The 26,370-nt window shown below is 29.3% G+C and overlaps 3 protein-coding genes across 4 annotated transcripts in view; 2 read left to right on the forward strand and 1 right to left on the reverse strand.

Annotated features, from left to right (window-relative positions):
- The window catches only part of LOC107455306 (proton-coupled amino acid transporter 1), a 110,833-nt gene that overhangs the window by 51,054 nt on the left and 33,409 nt on the right, over positions 1-26,370 (reverse strand). The gene's annotated exons all lie outside the window — the stretch shown is intronic.
- Positions 1,946-19,436, forward strand: LOC107446223 (uncharacterized). The gene is made up of 2 exons (XM_043055894.2): positions 1,946-7,055; positions 13,979-19,436. Exons 1-2 carry the CDS (start codon positions 2,071-2,073, stop codon positions 16,377-16,379), a joined length of 7,386 nt encoding a protein of 2,461 aa, XP_042911828.1. The 5' UTR covers positions 1,946-2,070; the 3' UTR covers positions 16,380-19,436.
- Positions 21,079-26,370, forward strand: part of LOC139424817 (uncharacterized) — a 204,252-nt gene continuing 198,960 nt past the window's right edge. The window contains exon 1 of the mRNA XM_071181835.1: positions 21,079-21,205. The gene's annotated coding sequence lies outside the window, so the exon portion shown is untranslated. The remainder of the gene's footprint in view (positions 21,206-26,370) is intronic.

The following is a 26,370-nucleotide window of genomic DNA, read 5'->3' on the forward strand; positions in this document are numbered from 1 at the left end:
ATATTGCTTAAATAAAACTATTATTATACTATTATATTATTACATGTCGAATACCAATTCAGTAAGGATTTTGTCCTGTCAATGATTGTTCATTTGATTGAATAGAATTAGCACATTTGACGATAGATTAGACGATATAAGAATTGTAGCACGTAAAGACAGGGACCAAAGAATTGCTACATGTACGGAGATTGTACATTGAAACATGCTTCTCATTTTTTATGGCAAACATTGACCAATAAATTTAATTTTCTTAGTTACTGTAAATGCTTCCTTTAGAAGTGTATTTCCCAACCCCTAAAATATAAATATAAACGTAAAATTTAGAAAAATTAAATATATTTCCTGAAGTACTATAATTTGGTTGTTGATATAACACAAAACAATCGGGAGATATTTTAAAAATAAATAAATAATCCTCTAAATAGGGTTAAGGTAATATACCCTGAAACATTCTGCCTGATGACAACTGCGCCAATCGAAGATAAACAACTGAAATCAAATACACCAATTTAATGACGTGACTAACCATTTTACTATCTTTATTTACACTTTTTTGGTGTGCCCACACAAAAGAATGGAGTTCTCATCAACCTCGTAACAAGTTACATTACATTATGGGTTAGAATTTGCATTTGTGTTTAGCTTAGACATAATCATAATCATTTATTTAGTTTACGTTTTGTTGGCATCAACCTTCTGCAAATTAGAATGATTAGAAACAACCCTGTCACTTTAAATGCTATGCTGTTTATGCAGTGTAAAAGCTTAACACAAAAAATGATAGCAACTAATTAACACCAAAATAGTGTTTCACTACACAAACCAAGAATAGTTCCTGGTGTAGTAAAGCACGAGCATATTCTTTTACACTTTTTTGTGTGAAATAGCCGACGCCAATTTTTGTATTCAGTAGCATTAATATTTATAACTGTAAGATAAAATACACATAAAAGTCAGTAAAGTTATTTCTATGATGTAATCTAAGAGTAAGAATTATTAACTTAGAAGGCATGTACAAACTAATTCGTAAAATAAAATAAGTTTGTTAATCATACATACGCGTATATAGGCGAATTTATAGACGAATTTATAGACGAATGTGCAGACAAATATATAAAACAAATGAATTTATAGACGAATTCTAATTAGACTAAACAGAAAAGAAGCGGATATGAATTATACATGAAAAAATCACCTCAAAGTGTTCACAAAGATTTAAAAATTAAAACATTACTATCTTCATGCAACAACTGAAAACATATATTCATGTTTTAAAGGGAAACCTTTATTTCTGTTGATGTGAAACAGCGCAGCAAATTTTTCAACAAATTCCTTCTGACTCTTTCTTGATTGCAAATGTTACTGGCGATATTCAAAGCGCGTCAGCGTCGATGCATTAGGAGGTGAAAATAATTGTCGTATGGTGTGAAGGAGCAAGAGTTGATGCAACCTCATTATTGGTGTTTAGATTTAACTGACACTCTTTAAATTGTAGCTCGAACTGGTGTTAACCTGAAATAAAGTGTTTCTTCACTGAATGTTTTGGGTTGCTTAACATCATATTCGGAAAGATGTAACGTCACAGTTTATACAGAGTATCACTCATATTATGTTCATTATGTTACATACTTATGTTGTGCCTTTTATTTTTTACAATGCCGTTTCAATCGTTAAAAGTATTTAGATTTCGTTGGGAGTGTCTATGCAGTTTTTAATTCAAATTAATCTGTCGTCAGTCTCCAACAAGGTGAACCTTTACTGTGCGAGTGTGCTGTCATCACAGAATATTATTGCGAAATGAGTGGTGCACCAATTTTATCCCATACCGTAAACATGGCAAAACTAATACAAATTTGTCTTTTGAAATGTACTTTGCAGATTGTTTTTTTAGTTTACAATTAGTATTTAAAACAATTATATCTTTTTTTTACATAATAGGTAAACAAGACGAAGTTACACTGAACGTTTCTGAGGTGTTAGATAGAGAAAGGAAGTATCAATTCCATTAGCACTTCTTAGAAAAATCCTTTTGCACTTTTTGTAGATTTATCTTGTCCAATACTGGAGATGGCAATTCCTTTTCCCAAAAAACTAAAAGTACTTGATCCGGAAATTTTAAACAAAAATTTTATTTCAATAATTGAATCGGATATAAAGAGAACTGTTCCCTTAGAAGGGCGTTGTGCATATCCAAGTGATTCATTTTTAGCAGAACTTGCATGTAGAGTTTCTGTAGAATCGAAAATTTGTCCAGATCCTCTGGATCAAGGTTGGGTTCTGCTGACAACAGCAAAGAACTCTAGTGATAATTATTTTGGCGCTGCATATTGGAATCCCAATGACCAGCAAGTTGTTATTGCTCACAAAGGAACAAAAAACCTAAAGGATATATGGACCGATTATGAAGGTGTTTTATCAAACAAGTACACTTCTCAAATGAGTTCTGCTGCTAGTTTTTCAAACCTCATCGTGACCCAATTGGACAAACTCAATAAAAAGCAATCAGTGAATTTGAGTCTTTCTATTACTGGGCATTCTTTGGGTGGTTGGTTAGCACAGATAACTGCTTTTTCAACTCAATATCTTACTACTAAATTCTGTGAAGAAAAGGGTTCTTCTTTTTTTGTTAAAAGCCAAAAAGAAGGCTACCACACTCATACAGTAGTTTTTGATTGTCCTGGCTGCAAAGACATGTTGCTGAAAATGGAAGATGACTTCGACGTACATGCTGGCGATAAAGTTAATTTAGTAGATTTGTTGGACGTAACAATTTACCTATCCGCACCAAATTTGGTCAATACACTACACTCACATATTAATGTCGGTAATTTATATCGGGTTTTCATTGAAGGCTTACCAGAAATAAGGAAAAGATGGAATCTATTACAATATACTAAAGAAACTCACAAAATGAAAAAAATTAGAGATGCTTTATTTTCTGGGAAAGGCAGTTCAAGCGGAAGAATAATGAAGATAAGAGATTGGCCACTTGTGAAAGGTGGATTAGGTACAAGAATTATCGAAAAATTATTTAATAGTGAATGTAATGAATATGAACATTTTCATAACTTAGCAAATTGTGCTAATGATTATAATCCACCGGCAGATGGTGACGATTATTGTACTATTCGTTATCAATTACAAAATGTGGAGGAAGGAGAATGTAGTGCTAATATTTTTACACAGGCGGAATTTGATTTTCTGAAAGGATATGGTATATTGAAGAACTTTTCGATGTTTTCTCTGATTGATGACTTATTCACTTCTCTTCATCACAAAACAGAGGGAGTAATAAATAAAGATAAAGTCGAAAAAATACTTGATTTTGAGATAAAAGAGGGAAAAGGACGAGGGGTTATCAAGTGCAGTTCAGAAGACATACTGCAGAAGGTGATTATGTGCGTCAAAAACATTTTACTTATTTCTCCAAGCATACACATGGCAGTAAACGCCAAGTTAAATAGTTTTTGTGTTTTTAATGATGCTTACCAAAAACAGGCTCTCCATTATCTTCAGTCTATTGAGTATATTGAACTAAAGCAGGCAACTATGGATCTTCTCGATGATTTTCTAAAAAGTGAAAATTGTCAATTTTTACAACTGATGTGTAGGGTTCACCCAGTAATAGAAATGAAAAAAATTCACAAATTTCTAAATGAGTCAAGCACTAACTATAAAACTCTTAATATCATTTATCTCAGCATGAAGATGTTTTTAAACTTGCAACAGTTTTTCCCGATTTATGATTTCGTAAAACAATTGAATACGAAAGTGACGGTCTTATTCGTAATTGAAAGTGACGAAGAATCCTGGATAAATGATAAAGAATTACTGATTAATTATTTTAGGAAATTATTCAGCGTTTTAGAAGATAAACTCATGCTTAAGTTTATTTTAATTACTCAAAGGAGTAACGACTTAGAATACTATTTAGAAGTTAATTTACATTTTTATTGTAAAATGACGGACGATTCGGGAGTTACATTTGTTGATTTAACAAATGATTCTCAAAAGCGACTTTTGAAGAAAACCATTTTCTTTCAAGGATTATTTACAGAATTAGGTAGTTTGATAACAGATAAAACAAAGCATCTGGTAGATGAAGAAACATTATCTAAACTTATCAACAATGAAATGATAGTGATAGGTAAAAGACTTCCTGATTTAGGTGATATTGAGAATTACTACATTGAGCGACATTTTTATCAGTGTAAAGATGGAAAGTATATTCAAAAGGAATCTAAAATCCATGTTACTTATGACGATCAAATTGAAACTTCGATACTTAAACAAGATCAAGACATACTGTTGATTTCTGAAACAGGTAAAGAGTTTGAGAAACTTTGTACTGAATATGAAAATAGAAATATTCATTGGGTAAGAGAAATAGATGATCGATATCTCTGGCATAAAACTCGAGGTGAAAAAGCATTTCTTGAAGAGTATTGCTCCTCTGCATGCAGTGATATAGATGGACGTGTAGTTATTATAAGTTCAGTATCTGGCGCGGGTAAATCCACAGTACTGACAAAAATAGCACGAAAAATGAAAATTATAAATTCTTCCCTATGGGTTATGAGAATTAATTTAAATGACTATACAGGAAAGTTAGCAAATGTAGACTTTGATAATGATAAGGACCAAATTTTTAAATTTATTGTGGACATAGCTGGTCTAAAGACACACCTGGAAGGAGAATTATTTAGGCATGGATTGAATGCAGGTAAAGTTGCTTTTTTTCTTGATGGATTTGATGAAATAGTTCCTGACTACAAGGGGAATATTATTGAACTGTTAAAAACTTTACAAGATTCAAATACTGAGAACCACCTCTGGATAACTACACGCCCACACATGAAAAATGAACTAGAGGTTACACTAAAAGTACTATCCTATAGTCTGAAGTCGCTGTCTAGAGATGATCAGGTGATGTTTATTCGAAAGTATTTGCGTAACATTTTAGGACATAGTATCACAGAAAACTTTGAGTATTACGCCAACAAATTACTTGACAGTGTTTTGCAACCCGTTTCTGATGAAAATAATGAATTTACAGGAATACCATTACATATCAAAATGCTGGTTGAAGCTTTTCAAGAAGAATTCCACACCTCTCATCAACTGTCCAAAAAAACAAAATCAACTTTTTCAAAACAATTACATCTCACTAGCCTCTATAAAGCTTTTGTTGTCAGCAAATTCAGGAGGGATCTTACAGACAAAAAGATATTAGACTTAACAAAACCATGGTCCTTATATAAAATACACTTCGCTTCCTTTATAAAAAAATATTCGCTTCTAGCTTTAAGTGCACTTTTTATGAAAAAAGATTTAAAGAAGTTTCTTGATGAAGAAGAGCTGACAGAAATGAAGGATTATAAGAAAGAGGTACAAGAAGGCGACGAAAACTGGGGTTTCATTAGTCATATTGTCGATGAAAAGCCAATTTTCATCCACTACAGTTTTTCTGAATATTTTGCAGCACTTTTTTTTGCAAACAACATAGAAAAAGAAAATATAAAGAAAATTTTTTGCGAGAATATTTATGGACATAAATTTCACTTAATCGACATTTTCTTCGATTACATGGTAGCAGACGAGAGAGAGAACTGTGATGCGCATATTGCAGTTTTGAACAATGAGGAAGACAAAGTAGAAAATTTATTAAATAACTCAGACAGTGTCAGATATTTAATTGATGCTAAAGATAAAGTAGGAAGAACAGCACTGCACTTAGCTGCTGCATTTGGAAATTTTTATTTGGTTCAGACTTTGTTGAATCACGAATTTAGAGTAGATGCTAAGGATCAGCTACTTGGTTGGAGTCCTTTAAGATATGCAGATAAAGACGGTCATTGGGAAACCGGTGAATTACTCCTAAGAAAAGGTGCGAATGCTTGTGACATGCATGAAGCAATAAAAAGCCTTGAAACTTACGATGCTGAGAAACCAAAAGAGACTTTATTACACGGGGCAGCAAAAAAAGGTTTAGTAAAGATTTTAGAGACTCTCATAGAAAGTAAAATAAATTTGATCAACGTTGTTGATAAAGATGGATGTACTCCTCTTCATTATGCGGCAGATGAAAAAGTTACTAAACTTTTAATAAAACGAGGAGCCGATATTGAGGCTAAAAGTGTGCATGGAGAAACACCTTTGCACTACGCCGTTAATCGCGATAAGTATGAAGTTGTTGAAATTTTAATAAAAAACGGTGCTAATATGAATGCTGGAAGTAGCCGAGGTTATACACCTCTGCACACCGCTGTTATGAATGAAAAATATGAGGTTGTCGAGCTTTTAATAAAAGAAGGTGCTGATGTTGAAGCTAATAATTCTTATGATGTAACACCTCTGTTTGTAGCTGGAAGCAAAAAAAATGCAAAGCTTTTAATTGCGAAAAACGCTGATATAAATGCTAAAAGTAGCAAAAGTTTAACACCTCTGCACTACGCTGTTATATTTAACAAGGATGAGGTTGTCAAGCTTCTAATAAAAGAAGGTGCTGATGTTGAAGCTAGAGATTTTAGAGGGGCAACACCCCTGTCTGTTGCCGGTAGCAGAAAAATTGCAAAGCTTTTAATTGCAAAAGGCGCTGATATAAATGCCAAAAATAACGTTGGCTATACACCTCTCCACGCCGCTGTTATAAAGGGAAAATATGAGGTTGTCGAGCTTTTAATAAAAGAAGGTGCTGATGTTGAAGCTAAAAATTCTTATGATGTAACACCTCTATTTTTAGCTAGTAGCAAAAAAATTTCAGAGCTCTTAATTGAAAAAGGCGCTGATATAAATGCCAAAAATAACGTTGGCTATACACCTCTCCACGACGCTGTTATAAAGGGAAATTATAAGGTTGTCGAGCTTTTAATAAAAGAAGGTGCTGATGTTGAAGCTAAAAATTGTGATGGTGCAACACCTCTATTTTTCGCTGGTAGCAAAAAAATTTCAGAGCTTTTAATTGCAAAAGGCGCTGATATAAATGCTAAAAGTAGGGATGATTGTACGCCTCTTCACAGATCTGTAAAAATTACATCTTCTGCACAATTATAAATGCGATTCTTCATTTTCTATTTCATTGAACGTTTGATAAAAAAAATAATTAAATTCGAACAAATTAAAGGCATGTCAGCAAATTCTCTATTACAGTGCCTTATGAAATGAGATAACTGTTATGCTTTTAATATCTCAAAGTTTTAATGGTGAATGTTTGATTAACTTCGACCTTTCTACTCAAACTTTGCTGTCACTGAAGATTTTAAAAAGCTGATTATATCGTTTATAATTTTGTTAAACTAATGAAATTGTTTTTGTCTCCCTTAAATACTTAGTTCAAAACACTTCTCTGTGCCATACAACTAATTATAGGATTAAAAACATTTTGGATCATTTCATGTAATATTTTGTAATAATGTAATAGACCAAATTTGAAAGATATCAATATTCCTACATTTATTGTTAGTATCTTCTTAAACTACGTTAATTTCTTCTTAGTCTGAATGCTGCTAACTGACCTACAAACGAATAACTACATTCACTATTTTTTCAAACTTTTTTTTTTAATAATTCACACTGAAGTAGCCCCCCTGGACATATATTAGCATTGACGTACGGCATTTTAAAAGAAAAGTTATGAAGTACGAATAAATGCGTAAGTTAGACCAACTGATTAAGGTAATCATCAGTAAAACATTTAATTGTGTCAGATGTTGAAGTTGAATAATGTCTCAAATAAAACATTTTCTGACCATAAAAATAAAAATCTTACATCTAAACACATTAAATTATTTGCATATCTGCTCCTCTAGAATCAATATCAAGGTTTTTTTTTCAAATCTAACTTAATAGTAGCAATCGAAATCAATGGTAGCAACATTTTTTCCAGTTTCGAACGAGAGGAAAAAATACATTTGTTTTGACATATATAGTATTCAGATTGTGTATTTTCTTTCTTCCTTTTGAAATTGTTGACATTTAACATAGTGTGAAGTAAAATACACGTCTTCTGTACGATAGGGACGAGATAGAATGACTGAGACTGTCTATTTGAACACATTTTCTTCTTTTTTTTCCATTACTGTACTTGAATCATGAATTTAATAAAAAAAAGAGACCAACACAATCTTTTTTGTGCATAAATGTGATTGTAAAAGCGCAGAAAAGTCTTTTAAAAGTCAACAGCAATGTAAATTTGTTCTCCTCTTATGCTTATATAAAAAAGAAGTTTATTCGGGGTATTAAAGAATAATCACCATAACTGAATGATTTATTAAAAATATACACATTTATACATTAAGCTAAATAGTATTTACGCGATGAAAAAACGAACGCAAAATCGAAATCGTATAAGTCGCTATGGAGAAGACGGGACTAAAATTATCATACCTGTTTGCTTTATAAAGATGATGAATGTAACGCTTTCAAGTTTTAGCATTCAACTGGTTTACATACAGTTAGTTCTTCCTTTTTCAGTAGCTATTTGTTGGAATTCGATATTGTTTTGTTTTTCCTTGCTGAAATATAACTTACAAACCAAGATATTTAAATTCTTTTTTGCTTCACTTTCGGATAGGTTCTTACAAACATGTATTAAGGACTGTGAATACAAAGCAGTGTAACAATGTTCTACGAATTAAACATTCTTTTGTGCATTAATATGTAAATATTGTTCGATGTCAGTAAAACAAAAAGCATTTAAAATGTACATTATTTTCTGTAATAAATGATAACTATAAAATATTTTAAATTGAAGAAAAGAACTTGGAATAAAACAGAAAATATGAATCATAATCAAGTATCTTGAAAAATATATATTAAATATTTTAGAGTTGAATTTTTTTAAAAGAAAAATATATTTTAAATATTTAATTTTCAAATGAACAGTAATAGTTTAACTTGCCTTCATTAAAATGGTAAAATGTGCTTGATATTTTTATTTATTTCGTTTCACATGGCGCAGAGTAACTATTAATTATTAATATGTTATTTTAAAGGAAAATAATGTAATCTTTTAATATTAGAAAACATTGGCCCTTATTTTCGAAAAAAAATATTTTACTCGACAATTTGCTTATTTTAAGGTTTTTATTCGTTAAAGACAATTTGAAAAACTCTGATATTTAAGTTAATAGTTAAATTAGCAATGCAAAATCGCATTTCTCTACATTTTTCAAAGAATCAAATTATTTTAATCTCCTTGAAAATTAGAAAAATGATAAAATTGTGTTTTATTTTTAAATGATAACTGTCTTTGCAAAACCCTTTGCGTAATTTAAATTGATTCGACTCTAGTTAAGTTATTCTGCGACAAATTTCAATTAAGAAAATTGCTTAACACATCAGCACTCAATCGATAAAAATCAAATTAAAATACTCATTTTGAAAATATTCACATTAAAAAAATAACAAAACACAAAAATTATCGAGTTGCTTCCAGATAATGATGATGTGGTCAAATTCATATCCTTTTACCTTGGAACGAAGAACTAAACAATAGATTCTGTGGTTTCATGTTGTTATTCATTCATGTTAATACATTATTAATGATGTTTTTTTTATTTATATCTAATGATATTATTAATGTATAATGTTATTATTTATGTATAACGTCATTATTTATGTTTAATGTTATTATTTAGGCATAATGTTATTATTTATGTATAATGTAATTACTTATGTTTAATGTTATTATTTATGTATATTGTTATTATTTATGTATAATGTTGTATTATTTATGTATAATGTTACATTATTCTTGTTGCTTATACATATTAAATACGGTCTTATTGGTATTACGAGGGGGTTAGTGTTTCTAAATTTCAAAAGAAGTTCTTTAAGTTTTAAAAAACATAAGGTTATAAACTCTGTTAAGAAAAAAGTACAAAAAAAACTGTGTAAGTTGACCATTAGTGATTCTGTAGTAGTCACATTAGATAGTTGATGGAATTGTAGAGAAGGATTTTTTTGTTTTTATTTAATAAAACTTTACACATTATTTCATTCTTGTATTTGAAATATATTTCATTTTATATATAACCAATAAAGATATAGATAAATATAATAATTAATTTTTTAACATGGCTTCATTGTTTTATTCAGCAATTATCGAGAAGAAATGAATTATATCACAATTTTTTACATAAATGTGATATTTAACTGATTAGTTTGAAACCGAGATCTGCACACTTTGTTGTATCACCTACCATTAAAGGTATGAATTGAAACTAATGGCATAAAGCTAAAGCTTAGACACATGAAAAGTTTAGTGGAGGAACCATGTACGTGACATTTTCAGAGTCGCTATAATCAAGGCAAGAAGAAAACAAATGATTTCCGTTTTATTTTATTATCGATATTTTAGCTGGCGAGGCTTTTAATTATTTGTTTTATTTTATTTACCTATACTAATTTGAAAAGTAAAATCATGTAAGCATAATCAAAACTTATGTGGATTAGTAGCGTTAAAATTAATGGGCAAGCAAAAAACAATTCTGACACAAACATATTCAAACTACCACATTTATATTATCTAAATCAATTAATAAATATCCCTAAAAACGTCATTTATCTACTTCTACACCGTAAAAAACTCCGAAATAAATTACGGAAAAAAGTACCTGCAGTTAAATTGCCGGTACAGTTCGCAGTAAGATCCCTTGTCAGCGGGATTTACTGAACAAAAATCTGATATGCCGTAATTTTTACAGTGGTAATAACCGTAATTTCCCTGAATCACTCTAAATAAAGAAATATAACAGTAAAAATTACGCTATCATATTTTAGGGTAGAAATGGATTTTGCGGATAATGCACATAAAGTGCCGAAATAGTGGTACACTGTAAAAAATAAAGAATTTTTTGCAGTGTACCACTAAGCTCCTAATAGATGATAAGATATTACGACATAGTTTGATAAGATATTACAGTACGATTTGAGCAGGAATCCTGCGCGTTTTATGTGTAAAGACAAACGCAATTCTACTATGTCTAACTATTGAAATATAATCTACGAATTATCAGTTTTGTTATGAATTCAGTTATCTAGTGTTTCCGAAATGATTTAAAACTATTCTTTTAAAGCTATAGATATTAAATTTCGGACCACGAAATTTCAAAAACTGCCAAAGAATTTAATATGAAAGAAAAATTTCGTTAGATTAAATTGAATAAAATTAATCATTAATCAATCATAAATTTTTTCATGATATTTTTCTTCGGACTTTTTGCAATTCTAATCTTTCTGACTGTATTTTAAGTGCTGCATTTGATTTGAATTTTGAGTTAATTAGTGGTACTTCATTGTATCCAGAATTTAAATTTAAAAGATTTCTTTTTTATTCTTGTCTTAAATGCATAGAGTACCTAAACACAGCATCTGAAAACATTATATTTTATGTTTAGTGAACGAGAAAGTTTCTTGCTTATGGAACCAAAACTATAGTAAGTCCATTTATATACCTTAGTTTATGCTTTATTCACGTTGGTTCGCTTTATTGTTAAATTGCATAAAGTATACCCTATACTGTAAACAATTATAGATGAAATTGCGATATAAAGTTCAGTCACTTTTAGTGCATTATTTCTAAAATTCACTTTACCGTAACATTCTTTATATCATAAATTCCTTTTTTACAGTAATATTTATTTAATTAGAGTTATTCAATGATTTTACGATTTTATGATGATGATTTTGAATTATCACTGTAAAAATTACAGTTTATCTGAATTTTTGTTCCGTAATATGTCCGAGTAAAAATGAATATTACGGGAAAGATTACCGGCACCCTTTTTGACATAATTTGATCAGAATTTTTTACAGTGCATCCTCATTTGTGTCATAAAAATTCTACAACAAAGATACTGAAATTTATAATAATAATGCAGTTTGCAGTTGACCAATGAAACAATTAAAACTAAGGAAAAATATTTCATTTGAGGAAAATATGCTTTTTGTTTATTTCCTTGTTTCAATTAAAAAAAATTTAAATTTTCTGTAAAATTTAAAATAAGTTACTTAAGGTTAATTTATATTGCATGGTAAGCAAATCGAAAAAATAAATTTATCTCTTAAAAGAAAATATTTTTTGGAAAAATAATAATGTGGTGATGATGAGGACAAATGTAAATGATGCACAATTTTTACACCTCCTGTTATATTGAAATATTTATATTAGTAGAATAATTAAGGATTATAAGACAATAAAAATTTATGAAATTGTATAATTTCATTTTAAAATTCCTGACTTAAATATCTCTTTGGTAACAAATTGTCAGTTATCTGTTTCGTTCTCGTTATCACCCTATATTCTTTTTTTTTTTATCTTATCGAACCTTTAGCGTTCCATTCTATCATTGTTTGTTTGATTGTCCACACGTAATGGAAAAAGTATCTTACCTAAGCTGCAAATTGCTTCCGATACTATTTTAAATCCTATACACTGCTCACATCTTACAGGCAAAGATCCAATTTAGCATTGACCAGGTATAGAAAGTAAATTTTATATTTCATTATATTCATTATTTTTTCAATTATACTTCATTAATAAATGTATTGCGAATATTTTTAATTGGAAAATTGAGATGAATGAAATTAAATGTTTTCTTCATTATTGAGAAATGTTTAGTTACGCATTGGTACATCATATACATTTGAAATATCTCATTAAAGTATAAAAATGAACAAAAGGTTATTTAAAATTTTGTCAGTCTTTGTTATGGCCAATTGTTTTAGAATAATTCTATTTAATTAATATATATTTTTCTTATGTGACGCTATGTGTGGTATTTCAATATCTATTGGCAAAATTATAGTTATCATTGATTTTGTTTGGCTGTCTTAGTAATAATTTAAAGCAGAGTTGAGTAATCAGTTATATGCTAAGGATTTATTTACAATAATTTTGTACTTTTATCGAAATAAAATCTCAGTCACGAAGTAATTATTTAAATTAATTTTTCATCCTGTCTAAAATAGCAGTACAAATTAAAAATATAAACGGAGCTGTGGTGCCGCATACTGTTATACAAAATAAAGAAACAAAAAAGAATAAAAGAAAATTTTCATATTTTGTAATCTGACAAACTTGTTACGTAAATGTTTTTAATTATTTTTGGAAGATGCCTGTACGTGGAATTACATTTGAATTCACTACTCACTTTAGATGTTACATTTTGTGTTTCATTCTGTATTTTTCGCGAAATTTTATTCTCTATTTTTTGCTTGTTATGTTTTATTTTGAATTTACTTAATTTGTTCTATTTTCGCTTCAATAATGATAATATTATTTATCTGCTTCGAGATCTTATTATTAACTTTTCTTTTACTAATTTACATTTCAAAATTCTTCGTTTTGAAATTGTAAAAGCCAAAATTAGTAAATATTCACCGAATAAATAGAAAAATTTAGATAACTTTCATTTTGTTATTAGCAATCAAAACCCTTTTTTGGTCTACTTAAATTACATAATATAATTGAAAATTTAAAAAAAAAATTCCATCAAAAGATTTTAACATAAATAAAAACTATAAATATAACGAAACTAGCATGAAAAGAAAAGTGTAATAACAATTAAGTCGATACAAATTTGAATTCAGCAAATAAATGAAAATTATTATTTATTTAAATTATTAATAGATAATATGGGCTCTCGCGTGCATGCGTGTATATGCGTGTCATACTGAAACTTGAACAGTGGATGCAAGTTCACAATATTACCCCCTACTCAAACAATTTTATAAGTCAGACGGGGGAGATGTTTCAATTTTTTGTTCCAATTGGTTCAATAAATCACAGGGAAGCTGGTAATCACAAAGAAGGGTAACAAATAATAATAATTAAATGGCTATTGGAATTATTTGAACTATTAATTGTGTCTGTTCCATTGTATATGTATTCGTGTATTCTTTTCAGTTGAGTGCACGATCTAGTAGTGTTGATTTAAATGTACTGATTTATATACTTTTCANCTGCATGCAGTGATATAGATGGACGTGTAGTTATTATAAGTTCAGTATCTGGCGCTGGTAAATCCACAGTACTGACAAAAATAGCACGAAAAATGAAAATTATAAATTCTTCCCTATGGGTTATGAGAATTAATTTAAATGATTATACAGGAAAATTAGCAAATGTAGACTTTGATAATGATAAGGACCAAATTTTTAAATTTATTGTGGACATAGCTGGTCTAAAGACACACCTGGAAAGAGAATTATTTAGGCATGGATTGAATGCAGGTAAAGTTGCTTTTTTTCTTGATGGATTTGATGAAATAGTTCCTGACTACAAGGTGAATATTATTGAACTGTTAAAAACTTTACAAGATTCAAATACTGAGAACCACCTCTGGATAACTACACGCCCACACATGAAAAATGAACTAGAGGTCATATTAAAAGTACTATCCTATAGTCTGAAGCTGCTGTCTAGAGATGATCAGGTGATGTTTATTCGAAAGTACTTGCGTAACATTTTAGGACATAGTATCACAGAAAAGTTTGAGTATTTCGCCAACAAATTACTTGACAGTGTTTTGCAACCCGTTTCTGATGAAAATAATGAATTTACAGGAATACCATTGCATATCAAAATGCTGGTTGAAGCTTTTCAAGAAGAATTCCACACCTCTCATCAACTGTCCAAAAAAACAAAATCAACTTTTTCAAAACAATTACATCTCACTAGCCTCTATAAAGCTTTTGTTGTCAGCAAATTCAGGAGGGATCTTACAGACAAAAAGATATTAGACTTAACAAAACCATGGTCCTTATATAAAATACACTTCGCTTCCTTTATAAAAAAATATTCGCTTCTAGCTTTAAGTGCACTTTTTATGAAAAAAGATTTAAAGAAGTTTCTTGATGAAGAAGAGCTGACAGAAATGAAGGATTATAAGAAAGAGGTACAAGAAGGCGACGAAAACTGGGGTTTCATTAGTCATATTGTCGATGAAAAGCCAATTTTCATCCACTACAGCTTTTCTGAATATTTCGCAGCACTTTTTTTTGCAAACAACATAGAAAAAGAAAATATAAAGAAATTTTTTTGTGAGAATATTTATGGACATAAATTTCACTTAATCGACATTTTCTTCGATTACATGGTAGCAGACGATAGAGAGAACTGTGATGTGCATATTGCAGTTTTGAACAATGAGGAAGACAAAGTAGAACATTTATTAACTAACTCAGACAGTGTCAGATATTTAATTGATGCTAAAGACAAAGTAGGAAGAACAGCACTGCACTTAGCTGCTGCATTTGGAAATTTTTATTTGGTTCAGACTTTGTTGAATCACGAATTTAGAGTAGATGCTAAGGAACAGCTACTTGGTTGGAGGCCTTTAAGATATGCAGATAAAGGCGGTCATTGGGAAACCGGTGAATTACTCCTAAGAAAAGGTGCGAATGCTTGTGACATGCATGAAGCAACAAAAAGCCTTGAAACTTACGATGCTGAGAAACCAAAAGAGACTTTATTACACGAGGCAGCAAAAAAAAGTTTAGTAAAGATTTTAGAGACTCTCATAGAAAGTAAAATAAATTTGATCAACGTTGTTGATAAAGATGGGTGTACTCCTCTTCATTATGCGGCAGATGAAAAAGTTACTAAACTTTTAATAAAACGAGGTGCCGATATTGAGGCTAAAAGTATGCATGGGGAAACACCTTTGCACTATGCCGTTAATCACGATAAGTATGAAGTTGTTGAAATTTTAATAAAAAACGGTGCTGATATGAATGCTAGAAGTAGCCGAGGTTATACACCTCTGCACGCCGCTGTTATGAATGAAAAATATGAGGTTGTCGAGCTTTTAATAAAAGAAGGTGCTGATGTTGAAGCTAAAAATTCTTATGATGTAACACCTCTGTTTGTAGCTGGAAGCGAAAAAATTGCAAAACTTTTAATTGCAAAAAGCGCTGATATAAATGCTAAAAGTAGCAAAGGTTTAACACCTCTGCACTACGCTGTTATATTTAAAAAGGATGAGGTTGTCAAGCTTTTAATAAAAGAAGGTGCTGATGTTGAAGCTAAAGATTTTAGAGGGGCAACACCCCTGTCTGTTGCTGGTTGCAGAAAAATTGCAAAGCTTTTAATTGCAAAAGGCGCTGATATAAATGCCAAAAATAACGTTGGCTATACACCTCTCCACGACGCTGTTATAAAGGGAAATTATAAGGTTGTCGAGCTTTTAATAAAAGAAGGTGCTGATGTTGAAGCTAAAAATTGTGAAGGTGCAACACCTCTATTTTTCGCTGGTAGCAAAAAAATTTCAGAGCTTTTAATTGCAAAAGGCGCTTATATAAATGCTAAAAGTAGGGATGATTGTACGCCTCTTCACAGATCTGTAAAAGTTACATCTTCTGCACAATTATAAATACGATTCTTCATTTTCTATTTCATTTAACTTCTGATTAAGAAAAATTATTAAATTAGATCAAATTAAAGGCATGTCAGCAAATTCTCTATTACAGTGCCTTATGAAATGAGATAACTGTTATGCTTTTAATATCTCAAAGTTTTAATGGGGAATGTTTAATTAACTTCGACCTTTCTACTCAAACTTTGGTGTCACTGAAGGTTTTAAAAAGCTGTATAGAGTTTTTTATAATTTTGTTAAACTAATGAAATTGTTTTTGTTACCCTTAAATACTTAGTTCAAAACACTTCTCTGCGCCATACAACTACTAATAGGATTAAAAACATTTTGAATCATTTCATGTAATATTTTGTAATAATGTAATAGACCAAATTTAAAAGATATCAATATTCCTACGTTTATTTTTGGTATCTTCTTAAACTGCGTTAACTTCTTCTGAGTCTAAATGCTGCTAACTGACCTACAAACGAATAACTACATTCACTATTTTTTCAAACTTTTTTTTAATAATTCACACTGAAGTAGCCCCCCTAGACATATATTAGCATTGACGTACGGCATTTTAAAAGAAAAGTTATGAAGTACGAATAAATGCGTAAGTTAAACCAACTGATTAAGGTAATCATCAGTAAAACATTTAATTGTGTCAGATGTTGAAGTTGAATAATATCTCAAATAAAACATTTTCTGACCATAAAAATAAAAATCTTACATCTAAACACATTAAATTATTTGCATATCTGCTCCTCTAGAAGCAATATCAAGGTTTTTTTTTCAAATCTAACTTAATAGTAGCAATCGAAATCAATGGTGGCAACATTTTTTTTCCAGTTTGGAACGAGAGGAAAAAATACATTTGTTTTGACATATATAGTTTTCAGATTGTGTATTTTATTTCTTCCTTTTGAAATTGTTGACATTTAACACAGTGTGAAGTAAAATACACGTCTTCTGTACGATAGGGACAAGATAGAATGACTGAGACAGTCTATTTGGACACAATTTCTTCTTTTTTTCCATTATTGTACTTAAATCATGAATTTTATAAAAAAAAGGAGACCAACACAATCTTTCTTGCACATAAATGCGATTGTAAAAACGCAGAAAAGGCTTTTAAAAGTCAACAGCCCTGTAAATTTCTTCTCTTCTTATGGTTAGTTAAAAAGAAGTTTATTCAGTGTGTAAAAGAATAACCACCATTACTATATAAATTTGAATCTTTTTAAAAAATTAAATTAAAGATATACACATTTATACATTAAGCTAAATAGTATTTACGCGATGAAAAAACGAACGCGAAATCAAAATCGTATAAGTCACTAAGGAGAAGACGGGACTAAAATTTTCAAACCTGTTTGCTTTATAAAGATGATGAATGTGACGCTTTCAAGTTTTAGCATTCGACTGGTTCACATACAGTTAGTTCCTCCTTTTTCAGTAGCTATTTGTTGGAATTCGATATTGTTTTGTATTTACAAACCAAGATATTTAAATTCTTTTTTGCTTCACTTTCGGATAGGTTCTTGAAAACATTTATTAAGGACTGTGAATACAAAGCAATGAAACAATGTTCTACGAATTAAACATTCCTTTGTGCATTAATTTGTGAATATTGTTCGATGTCAGTCAAACAAAAATCAATGAAAATGTACATTTTTTTTTGTAATAAATGAATACTATTACTTGGAATAACTATTACTTGGAAAGAACTTGGAATAAAACAAAAAATATGAAACAGAATCAAGTATTCTGAAAAATATATTTTAAATATTTTAGAGTTTAATTTTTTAAAAGAAAAATATATTTTAAATATTTTAGAGTTTAATTTTTTAAAGGAAAAATATATTTTAAATATTTAATTTTAAATATTTAATTTTCAAATGAACAATAATAGTTTAACTTGTCTTCATTAAAATAGAGAAATGTGCTTGATATTTTTATTTATTTCGTTTCACATGTCGCAGACTAAGTATTAATTATTAATATGCTATTTTAAAGGAAAATAATGTAATCTTTTAATATTAGAAAGCATTAGCCCTTATTTTCGAAAAAAAATATTTTACTCGACAATTTACTTATTTTAAGGTTTTTATTCGTTAAAGACAATTTGAAAAACTCTGATATTTAAGTTAATAGTTAAATTAGCAATGTAAAATCGCATTTCTCTACATTTTTCAAAGAATCAAATTGTTTTAATCTCCTTGAAAATAAGAAAAGTGATAAAATTGTGTTTTATTTTTTAATGATAACTGTCTTTGCAAAACCCTTTGCGTAATTTAAATTGATTCGACTCTAGTTAAGTTATTCTGCACCAAATTTCAATTACGAAAATTGCTTAACACATCAGCACTCAATCGATGAAAATCATATTAAAATATCCATATTGAAAATATTCACATTAGAAAAATAACAAAACGCAAAAATTATCGAGTTGCTTCCAGATAAAGATGATGTGCTCAAATTCATATCCTTTTACCTTGGAACGAAGAACTAAACAATAGATTCTGGGGTTTCATGTTGTTATTCATTCATGTTAATACATTATTAATGATGTTTTTTTATTTATATCTAATGTTATTATTAATGTATAATGTTATTATTTATGTATAACGTCATTATTTATGTTTAATGTTATTATTTATGCATAATGTTATTATTTATGTATAATATAATTATTTATGCTTAATGTTATTTTTTATGTATATTGTTATTATTTATTTATAATGTTGTATTATTTATGTATAATGTTGTATTATTTATGTATAATGTTACATTATTCTTGTTGCTTATACATATTAAATACGGTCTTATTGGTATTACGTGGGGGTTAGTGTTTCTAAATTTCAAAAGAAGTTCTTTAAGTTTTATAAAACATAAGGTTATAAACTTTGTTAAGAAAAAAGTACAAAAAAACAGTGTAAGTTGACCATTAGTGATTCTGTAGTAGTCACATTAGATAGTTGATGCAATTGTAGAGAAGGATTTTTTTGTTTTTATTTAATAAAACTTTACACATTATTTCATTCTTGTATTTGAAATATATTTCATTTTATATATAACCAATAAAGATACATATAAATATAATAATTAGTTTTTTAACGTGGCTTCATTGTTTTATTCAGCAATTATCTAGAAGAAATGAATTATATCACAATTTTTTACATAAATGTGATATTTAACTGATTAGTTTAAAACCCAGATCTGCACACTTTGTTCTATTACCTACCATTAAAGGTATGAATCGAAATTAATAGCATAAAGCTAAAGCTTAGACACATGACAAGTTTAGTTGAAGAACCATGTACGTGATATTTTCAGAGTCGCTATAATCAAGGCAAGAAGAAAACAAATGATTTCCGATTTATCTTATTATCGAGATTTTAGGTGGCGAGGCTTTTAATTATTTGTTTTATTTCATTTACCTATACTAATTTGAAAAGTAAAATCATGTAAGCATACTCAAAACTTATGTGGATTAGTAGCGTTAAAATTAAAGGGCAAGCAAAAACAATTTTGACACATTAAACATTAAACATATTCAAGTTACCACTTAATATATTATTTTCATAAATTAATAAATATCCTCAAAAATGTCATTTATCTACTTCTACACTGTAAAAAATTCCGAATTAAAGTACGGAAAAAATACCTGCAGTTAAATTGCCGGTACTGTTTGCAGTAATATCCCTTTTCAGCGGGATTTACTGAACAAAAATCTGATATACCGTAATTTTTGCAGTGGAAATAACCGTAATTTCCCTGAATCACTCTAAATAAAAAAATATAACAGTAAAAATTACGCTATCATATTTTAGGGTAAAAATGGATTTTGTTGATAATTCACATAAAGTGCCGAAATTTAACCCAGAATTTTTTACAGTGTACCACTAAGCTCCTAATAGATGATAAGATATTACGACATAGTTTGATAAGATATTACAGTACGATTTGAGCAGGAATCCTGAGCGTTTTATGTGTAAAGACAAACGCAATTCTACTATGTCTAACTATTGAAACATAATCTACGAATTATCCGTTTTGTTATGAATTCAGTTGTCTAGTGTTTCCGAAATGATTTAAAACTATTCTTTTAAAGCGATAGATATTAAATTTCGGAACACGAAATTTCAACAACTGCCAAAGTATTTAATATGAAAGAAAAATTTTGTTAGATTAAATTGAATAAAATTAATCATTAACCAATCATAAATTTTTTCATGATATTTTTCTTCGGACTTTTTGCAATTCTAATCTTTCTGACTCTATTTTAAGTGCTGCATTTGATTTGCATTTTGAGTTAATTAGTGGTACTTCATTGTATCCAGAATTTAAATTTAAAAAATTTATTTTTCATTCTTGTCTTAAATGCATAGAGTACCTAAACACAGCATCTGAAAACATTATATTTTATGCTTAGTAAACGAGAAAGTTTCTTGCTTATAGAACCAAAACTATAGTAAGTCCATTTATATACCTTAGTTTATGCTATATTCGCGTTGGTTCGCTTTTTTGTTAAATTGCATAAAGTATACCCTATTATTATGTTATACCCTATTATTTGTTAACTGGTTATGTCATAATGAAATTACAACATAAACAGTTAACAAATTGTCAGTTATCTGTTTCGTTCTCGTTATCACCCCATATTCTTTTTTTTTTTATCTTATCGAACCTTTAGCGTTCCATTCTATCATTATTTGTTTGATTGTCCACACGTATTGGAAAAAGTATCTTACCTAAGCTGCAAATTGCTTCCGATACTATTTTAAATCCTATACACTGCTCACATCTTACAGGCAAAGATCTAATTTAGCATTGACCAGGTATAAAAAATAAATTTTATATTTCATTATATTCATTATTTATTCAATTATACTTCATTAATAAATGTACTGCGAATATTTTTAATTGGAAAATTGAGATGAATGAAATTAAATGTTTTCTTTATTATTGAGAAATGTGTAGTTATGCATTGGTGTACATCATATACATTTGAAATTTCTCATTGAAGTATAAAAACGAAAAAAGGTTATTTAAAATTTTGTCAGTCTTTGTTATGGCCAAGTGTTTTAGAATAACTCTATTTAATTAATATATATTTTTCTTATGTGACACTATATGTGGTATTTCAATATCTATTGGCAAAATTTTAGTTATCATTGATTTTGTTTGGCTATCTTAGTAATAATTTAAAGCAGTGTTGAGTAATCAGTTATATGCTAAGGATTTATTTACAATAATTTTGTACTTTTATCGATATAAAATCTTAGTTGCGAAGTAATTATTTAAATTAATTTTTCATCCTATCTAAAACAGCAGTACAAATTAAAAATATAAACGGTGCTTTGGTGCCGCATACTACTGTTATACAAAATAATGAAACAAAAAAGAATAAAAGAAAATTTTCATATTTTGTAATCTGACAAACTTGTTACGTAAATTTTTTTAATTATTTTTGGAAGATGCCTGTACGTGGAATTACATTTGAATTCACTACTCGCTTTAGATGTTACATTTTGTGTTTCATTCTGTATTTTTCGTGAATTTTTATTCTCTATTTTTTGCTTGTTATGTTTTATTTTAAATTTACTTAATTTGTTCTATTTTCGCTTCAATAATGATAATATTATTTACCTGCTTCGAGATCTTATTATTAACTTTTCTTTTACTAATTTACATTTCAAGATTCTTTGTTTTGAAATTGTAAAAGCCAAAATGAGTAAATATTCACTGAATAAATAGGAGAAATTTAGATAACTTTCATTTTGTTATTAGCAATCAAAACCCTTTTTTGGTCTGCTTAAATTACGTAATATAATTGAAAATTTTAAAAAAAAATTCCATAAAAAGATTTTAACATAAATAAAAACTATAAATATAACAAAACTAACATGAAAAGAAAATTGTAATGGCAATTAAGTCGATACAAATATGAATTCAGCAAATAAATAAAAATTATTATTTATTGAAATTATTAATAGATAATATGGCCTCTCGCGTGCTTGCGTGTGTATGCGTGTCATACTGAAACTTGAACAGTGGAGGCAAGTTCACAATATTACACCCTACTCAAACAATTTTATAAGTCAGACGGGGGAGATGTTTCAATTTTTTGTTCCAATTGGTTCAATAAATTAACCTGTAAATAATTCTGTTTGTTCAAATATTTCAGAGATAACACCTAACACCTTTGGTGATAACTATCTGACAGCTCTATGTAATTAAAACAAATTGCCAACTTTTTAATATTTAACTATTTTTTTATAACGATGTCCAAGCCAGAGACTGAACTACGTGCTTAAGAGGAATAAATCAAACAATTGTCGTAATTTTGTGATTGTGAATGACAGTTACCTGTTTGCAATATTCCTATTGGACGATACGTATTCCCATCCCAATAGAAACATATTTCTTATTGGCTGCTATTTAACTGATTGATCATTAATGGATTATCAGTGGATAAGTAAGGGAATTGACGTCAGTTTAGACNCCATCCTTCATTTAAGACGTAACACCTGGTAATCACAAAAAAGGGTAACAAATAATAATAATTAAATGGCTATTGGAATTATTTGAACTATTAATTGTGTCTGTTCCATTGTATATGTATTCGTGTATTCTTTTCAGTTGAGTGCACGATCTAGTAGTGTTGATTTAAATGTACTGATTTATATACTTTTATTTTACTCCGTTCGATGAACGGGCATTCCGCTAGTTATTAATTTATTAATATATTTTAAAATTTTAATGACACCTGAAAATTGTTCAATACAAACTATGTATACCAACCATATTTAATGATGGCACTTCAAATATTGAAATATGCAATAAAACTGGCTCTTCTCTCTCCTTTTTTAATTTTAGAAATCGTTTTGCGTCGATGTCTTTTTAAAAATAATTTGATCCAATTTTCCAAGCACTTGTTTCTTAATAGAAGAAATTAATGACATTAAAATGAAAAGAAAATTAGAAAGTGAAACTAAGTTAGAATATGCTTGTCCTCTTGTGATTGCAATACTTTGAAGTGGAAGGAGATAAGAGGAAGTGATAATAGATAAGGAAAAGCATAGTAAACTCGAATATTAATAAAAAAAGCTACAGTGATAGCGAAACTTGTAGAACGTATAAAGGGTTCTAAGTATCAATCCAGTGAGTTTAAATGAATTAGCTTAGAAGTTTTTAATTTGCCGATGAAAAAATAATGATTTTGATTTTGCCTTTATCTCCTATCTTCAAGCTTTCATGAAAAGAGCTATAGATCTATAACTGAACATTCATTTAAACCATTCGTGCTTATACACTTGGCGTTTTGATTTGCTGCCAAAAAACAGAGTCGTTTTATAATATTGTTTCCTTCCAAAATGCACTCGGAACATTCCTCCACTTCTAAGAACTAAAAGATTTGTCTCTGAACACTTTTAAAACAAAGATTACAAAATTTAATGGCTCGTCGAAAAGAATTGTTGCATAGTTAAACAAAACGAAATAAAAAGATCGTTCTCCCAGTAAACTTTGAACAATCTGATCTTTTTACTTCAGATTTTTTGTTCCTCTGATCGTTTTACAAATTACCAAGCAGTGCAAAAATCAGCGTAACTGTGAACAAATTCAAAATAAAGACTTTTACATATTTGAAATTTTGTATAATAAACTGCCTATAGTTTTTTTTGTCGAAAATTTTTTAATCATTACTCCAGAATTCTATTTTAGTGTTTATAGCAATAGCAAAGAGAAAAAAAAGATATCAAACCATTTTTCTCAGTGGTTCAGAGGTAAAAGTGCTCGTTTTCCAATGAGCAGTCTCAATTGCGTATCTGAGCTTTGGCTGGTCGATACGAATGCTGTTCCTGGCAAGCACCATCTAATGTGCTTGCATAAAATGTCTTAATAGACAGATCATTGGTTAATATCCCATGTCTGTTAGACAAACCGTGGGAAGTTTTCGTTGCTGTACTCCATGTAAAGCAAATGCAGGTTAATGCCATAAAAAAAGTCCTCCATGAAGACTAGTAAAGGAAATATTTTGTAAATGCCCTTGTCATTTGGATTGGGTTCAGTATTACAAGGCTGCGGATTTGAACATTGAAAGTCGGTAAACTCGTAATTGAGTCTGCCATTCAGCACCGGATATAACGTAAATAAAAATTGCATGTAAGGACGATCCTAACAATACAAAAACGGATGGGATCAATATGGTCATTTACGTTTTTTATTGCTCTGTAATTCAGAAAATTAATTGTTTAAAGTGCTGAGTGTTTCTGACTTTTCTTAATTTGACCTATTTTAAATGCTTATAAAACTTTTCATGTGTTAAGGCCAGAAACGTATACTTAGAACTTTATACTTTGATTGACGGTAAGAGACAGGCTGGTCCCTTTGGTATTTCGGTTTGTATATCATTACCCCAGGTAGTTTTGGGTATCCTTTGGTATACCTTTTTATATACAACCTTTTATATACATGAGCTTCCCTACATTTCAGGTTTATTGAAAAAAACAAGAGTATTTCTACGTATCTATAATTATAGTGTAATTGGTCTGCTGAAAATCACTTGTATTAGAGTATTTCGAATATTTATTGATATTGAGCATTCCTGACTTTTCATTATTTGATCAAATTTAAGTGCTTATTTATATTACTCATGTGTTAGTTGTAGCATTATATACATAAAACTTTATACCTAGAATGACGGGTGTAGCCCTATAGCTATTTTAGCAGGTGCACCATTACCTCAGGTAGTTTTAGGTATTCTTTGGGGTATATAAAGTGGATACCCTTTGGTACATGAGGTACCCTTCTCTATACATAGTCCAGTTTTATTTATTAAAAAAAACTCGAGAATTTAAACGCATCTATAATTATTATTCATAGAGGAAAGGAAACCCAATTATCTAATAAACTATTGTGTACATTTAGTTGAAAAGTTCTTTTTATGGGAATAATTTCGTTTACCAAATAGAATAAAATACCATGGTATTTCAATTATAAAGTATATAATACGTTTTTGATACGTTATTTATGATTATAGTCAAAGATATTGATGTCTAATTGATCTATGAGTAAACAATCTGGGAAGGGCCAAACAGGCCTCCTCAGTCTTTCTAAGTATATAGCAATGATCATTCTTCCTAAAGTTAATGCTTCATTATATGATAATTCAATCAATGATATTTGAAAATCTAACCATAACTTTGGGTCTACCGTCTCCAGCTCTCTATTGCTGTCACACTTCTGGAGCAACTTTCACAGTTCTTCACAATTTTCACATCAGATAAAGAAAGTAAAATTATCCCTTGCGCAAATCGAACACCAATTGTCTCATTGTAAGATGTGTAGTCCCTATTACTTGGCAGCTGGGAAATTAACAAAGAGAAAATATAACTAGTATATAAACATAAAATAATGAATAGTGTCGTGATTTATTCACTTAACAAAAAGTATTGATAAAGTATAAATGTCAAGTATCTTACTCATTAAAAAACTGCTGTCAGAAGTGAGGAAAAAACAGAGTTTTTTGCTGCATAACCTGCTTATTGAAACCATAGAAAACAAATCAAGGTTCTCTCGCTTTTCAATTTAAATTGTGATAAGATAATTGGTTTTGTAGGAAATTGGCTTAGAAATTGTCACTTTGTACCTTCTTCCACACCATCCTTCATTTAAGACGTAACACTTACATTTATAGATTAATGAAATATTTATAATCAGTTCAACCAATGTTGATTACAAAAGAATATCATTTTAATTTTTTAAATTTACAAAGGCTTGACGTTAATGACCCCATCAATGCAATAAAGCTGTCTGTTATCTGTTGTTTTCCATTCATTATCAGTTTATGAAATGTATCGTTCTTTTACCTAATCGAACATTTAGCATTTCATTTCATATTTTTCTTATTAGATCTCAACACATAGTGAAAGTGATTCTTTGCCTAACCCAGCGTTTCTCAACCTTTTAGTATTCGCGGCCCAGTTTTCAATCATAATTT

This window comes from Parasteatoda tepidariorum, chromosome 6, assembly GCF_043381705.1.
Source record: "Parasteatoda tepidariorum isolate YZ-2023 chromosome 6, CAS_Ptep_4.0, whole genome shotgun sequence".
NCBI classification, from domain to species: Eukaryota; Metazoa; Arthropoda; class Arachnida; order Araneae; family Theridiidae; genus Parasteatoda; species Parasteatoda tepidariorum.

Coding starts and splice junctions, on each gene's coding strand:
- LOC107446223 (XM_043055894.2), top strand. CDS start 2,071: ATGGCAATTCCTTTTCCCAAAAAACTAAAAGTACTTGATCCGGAAATT.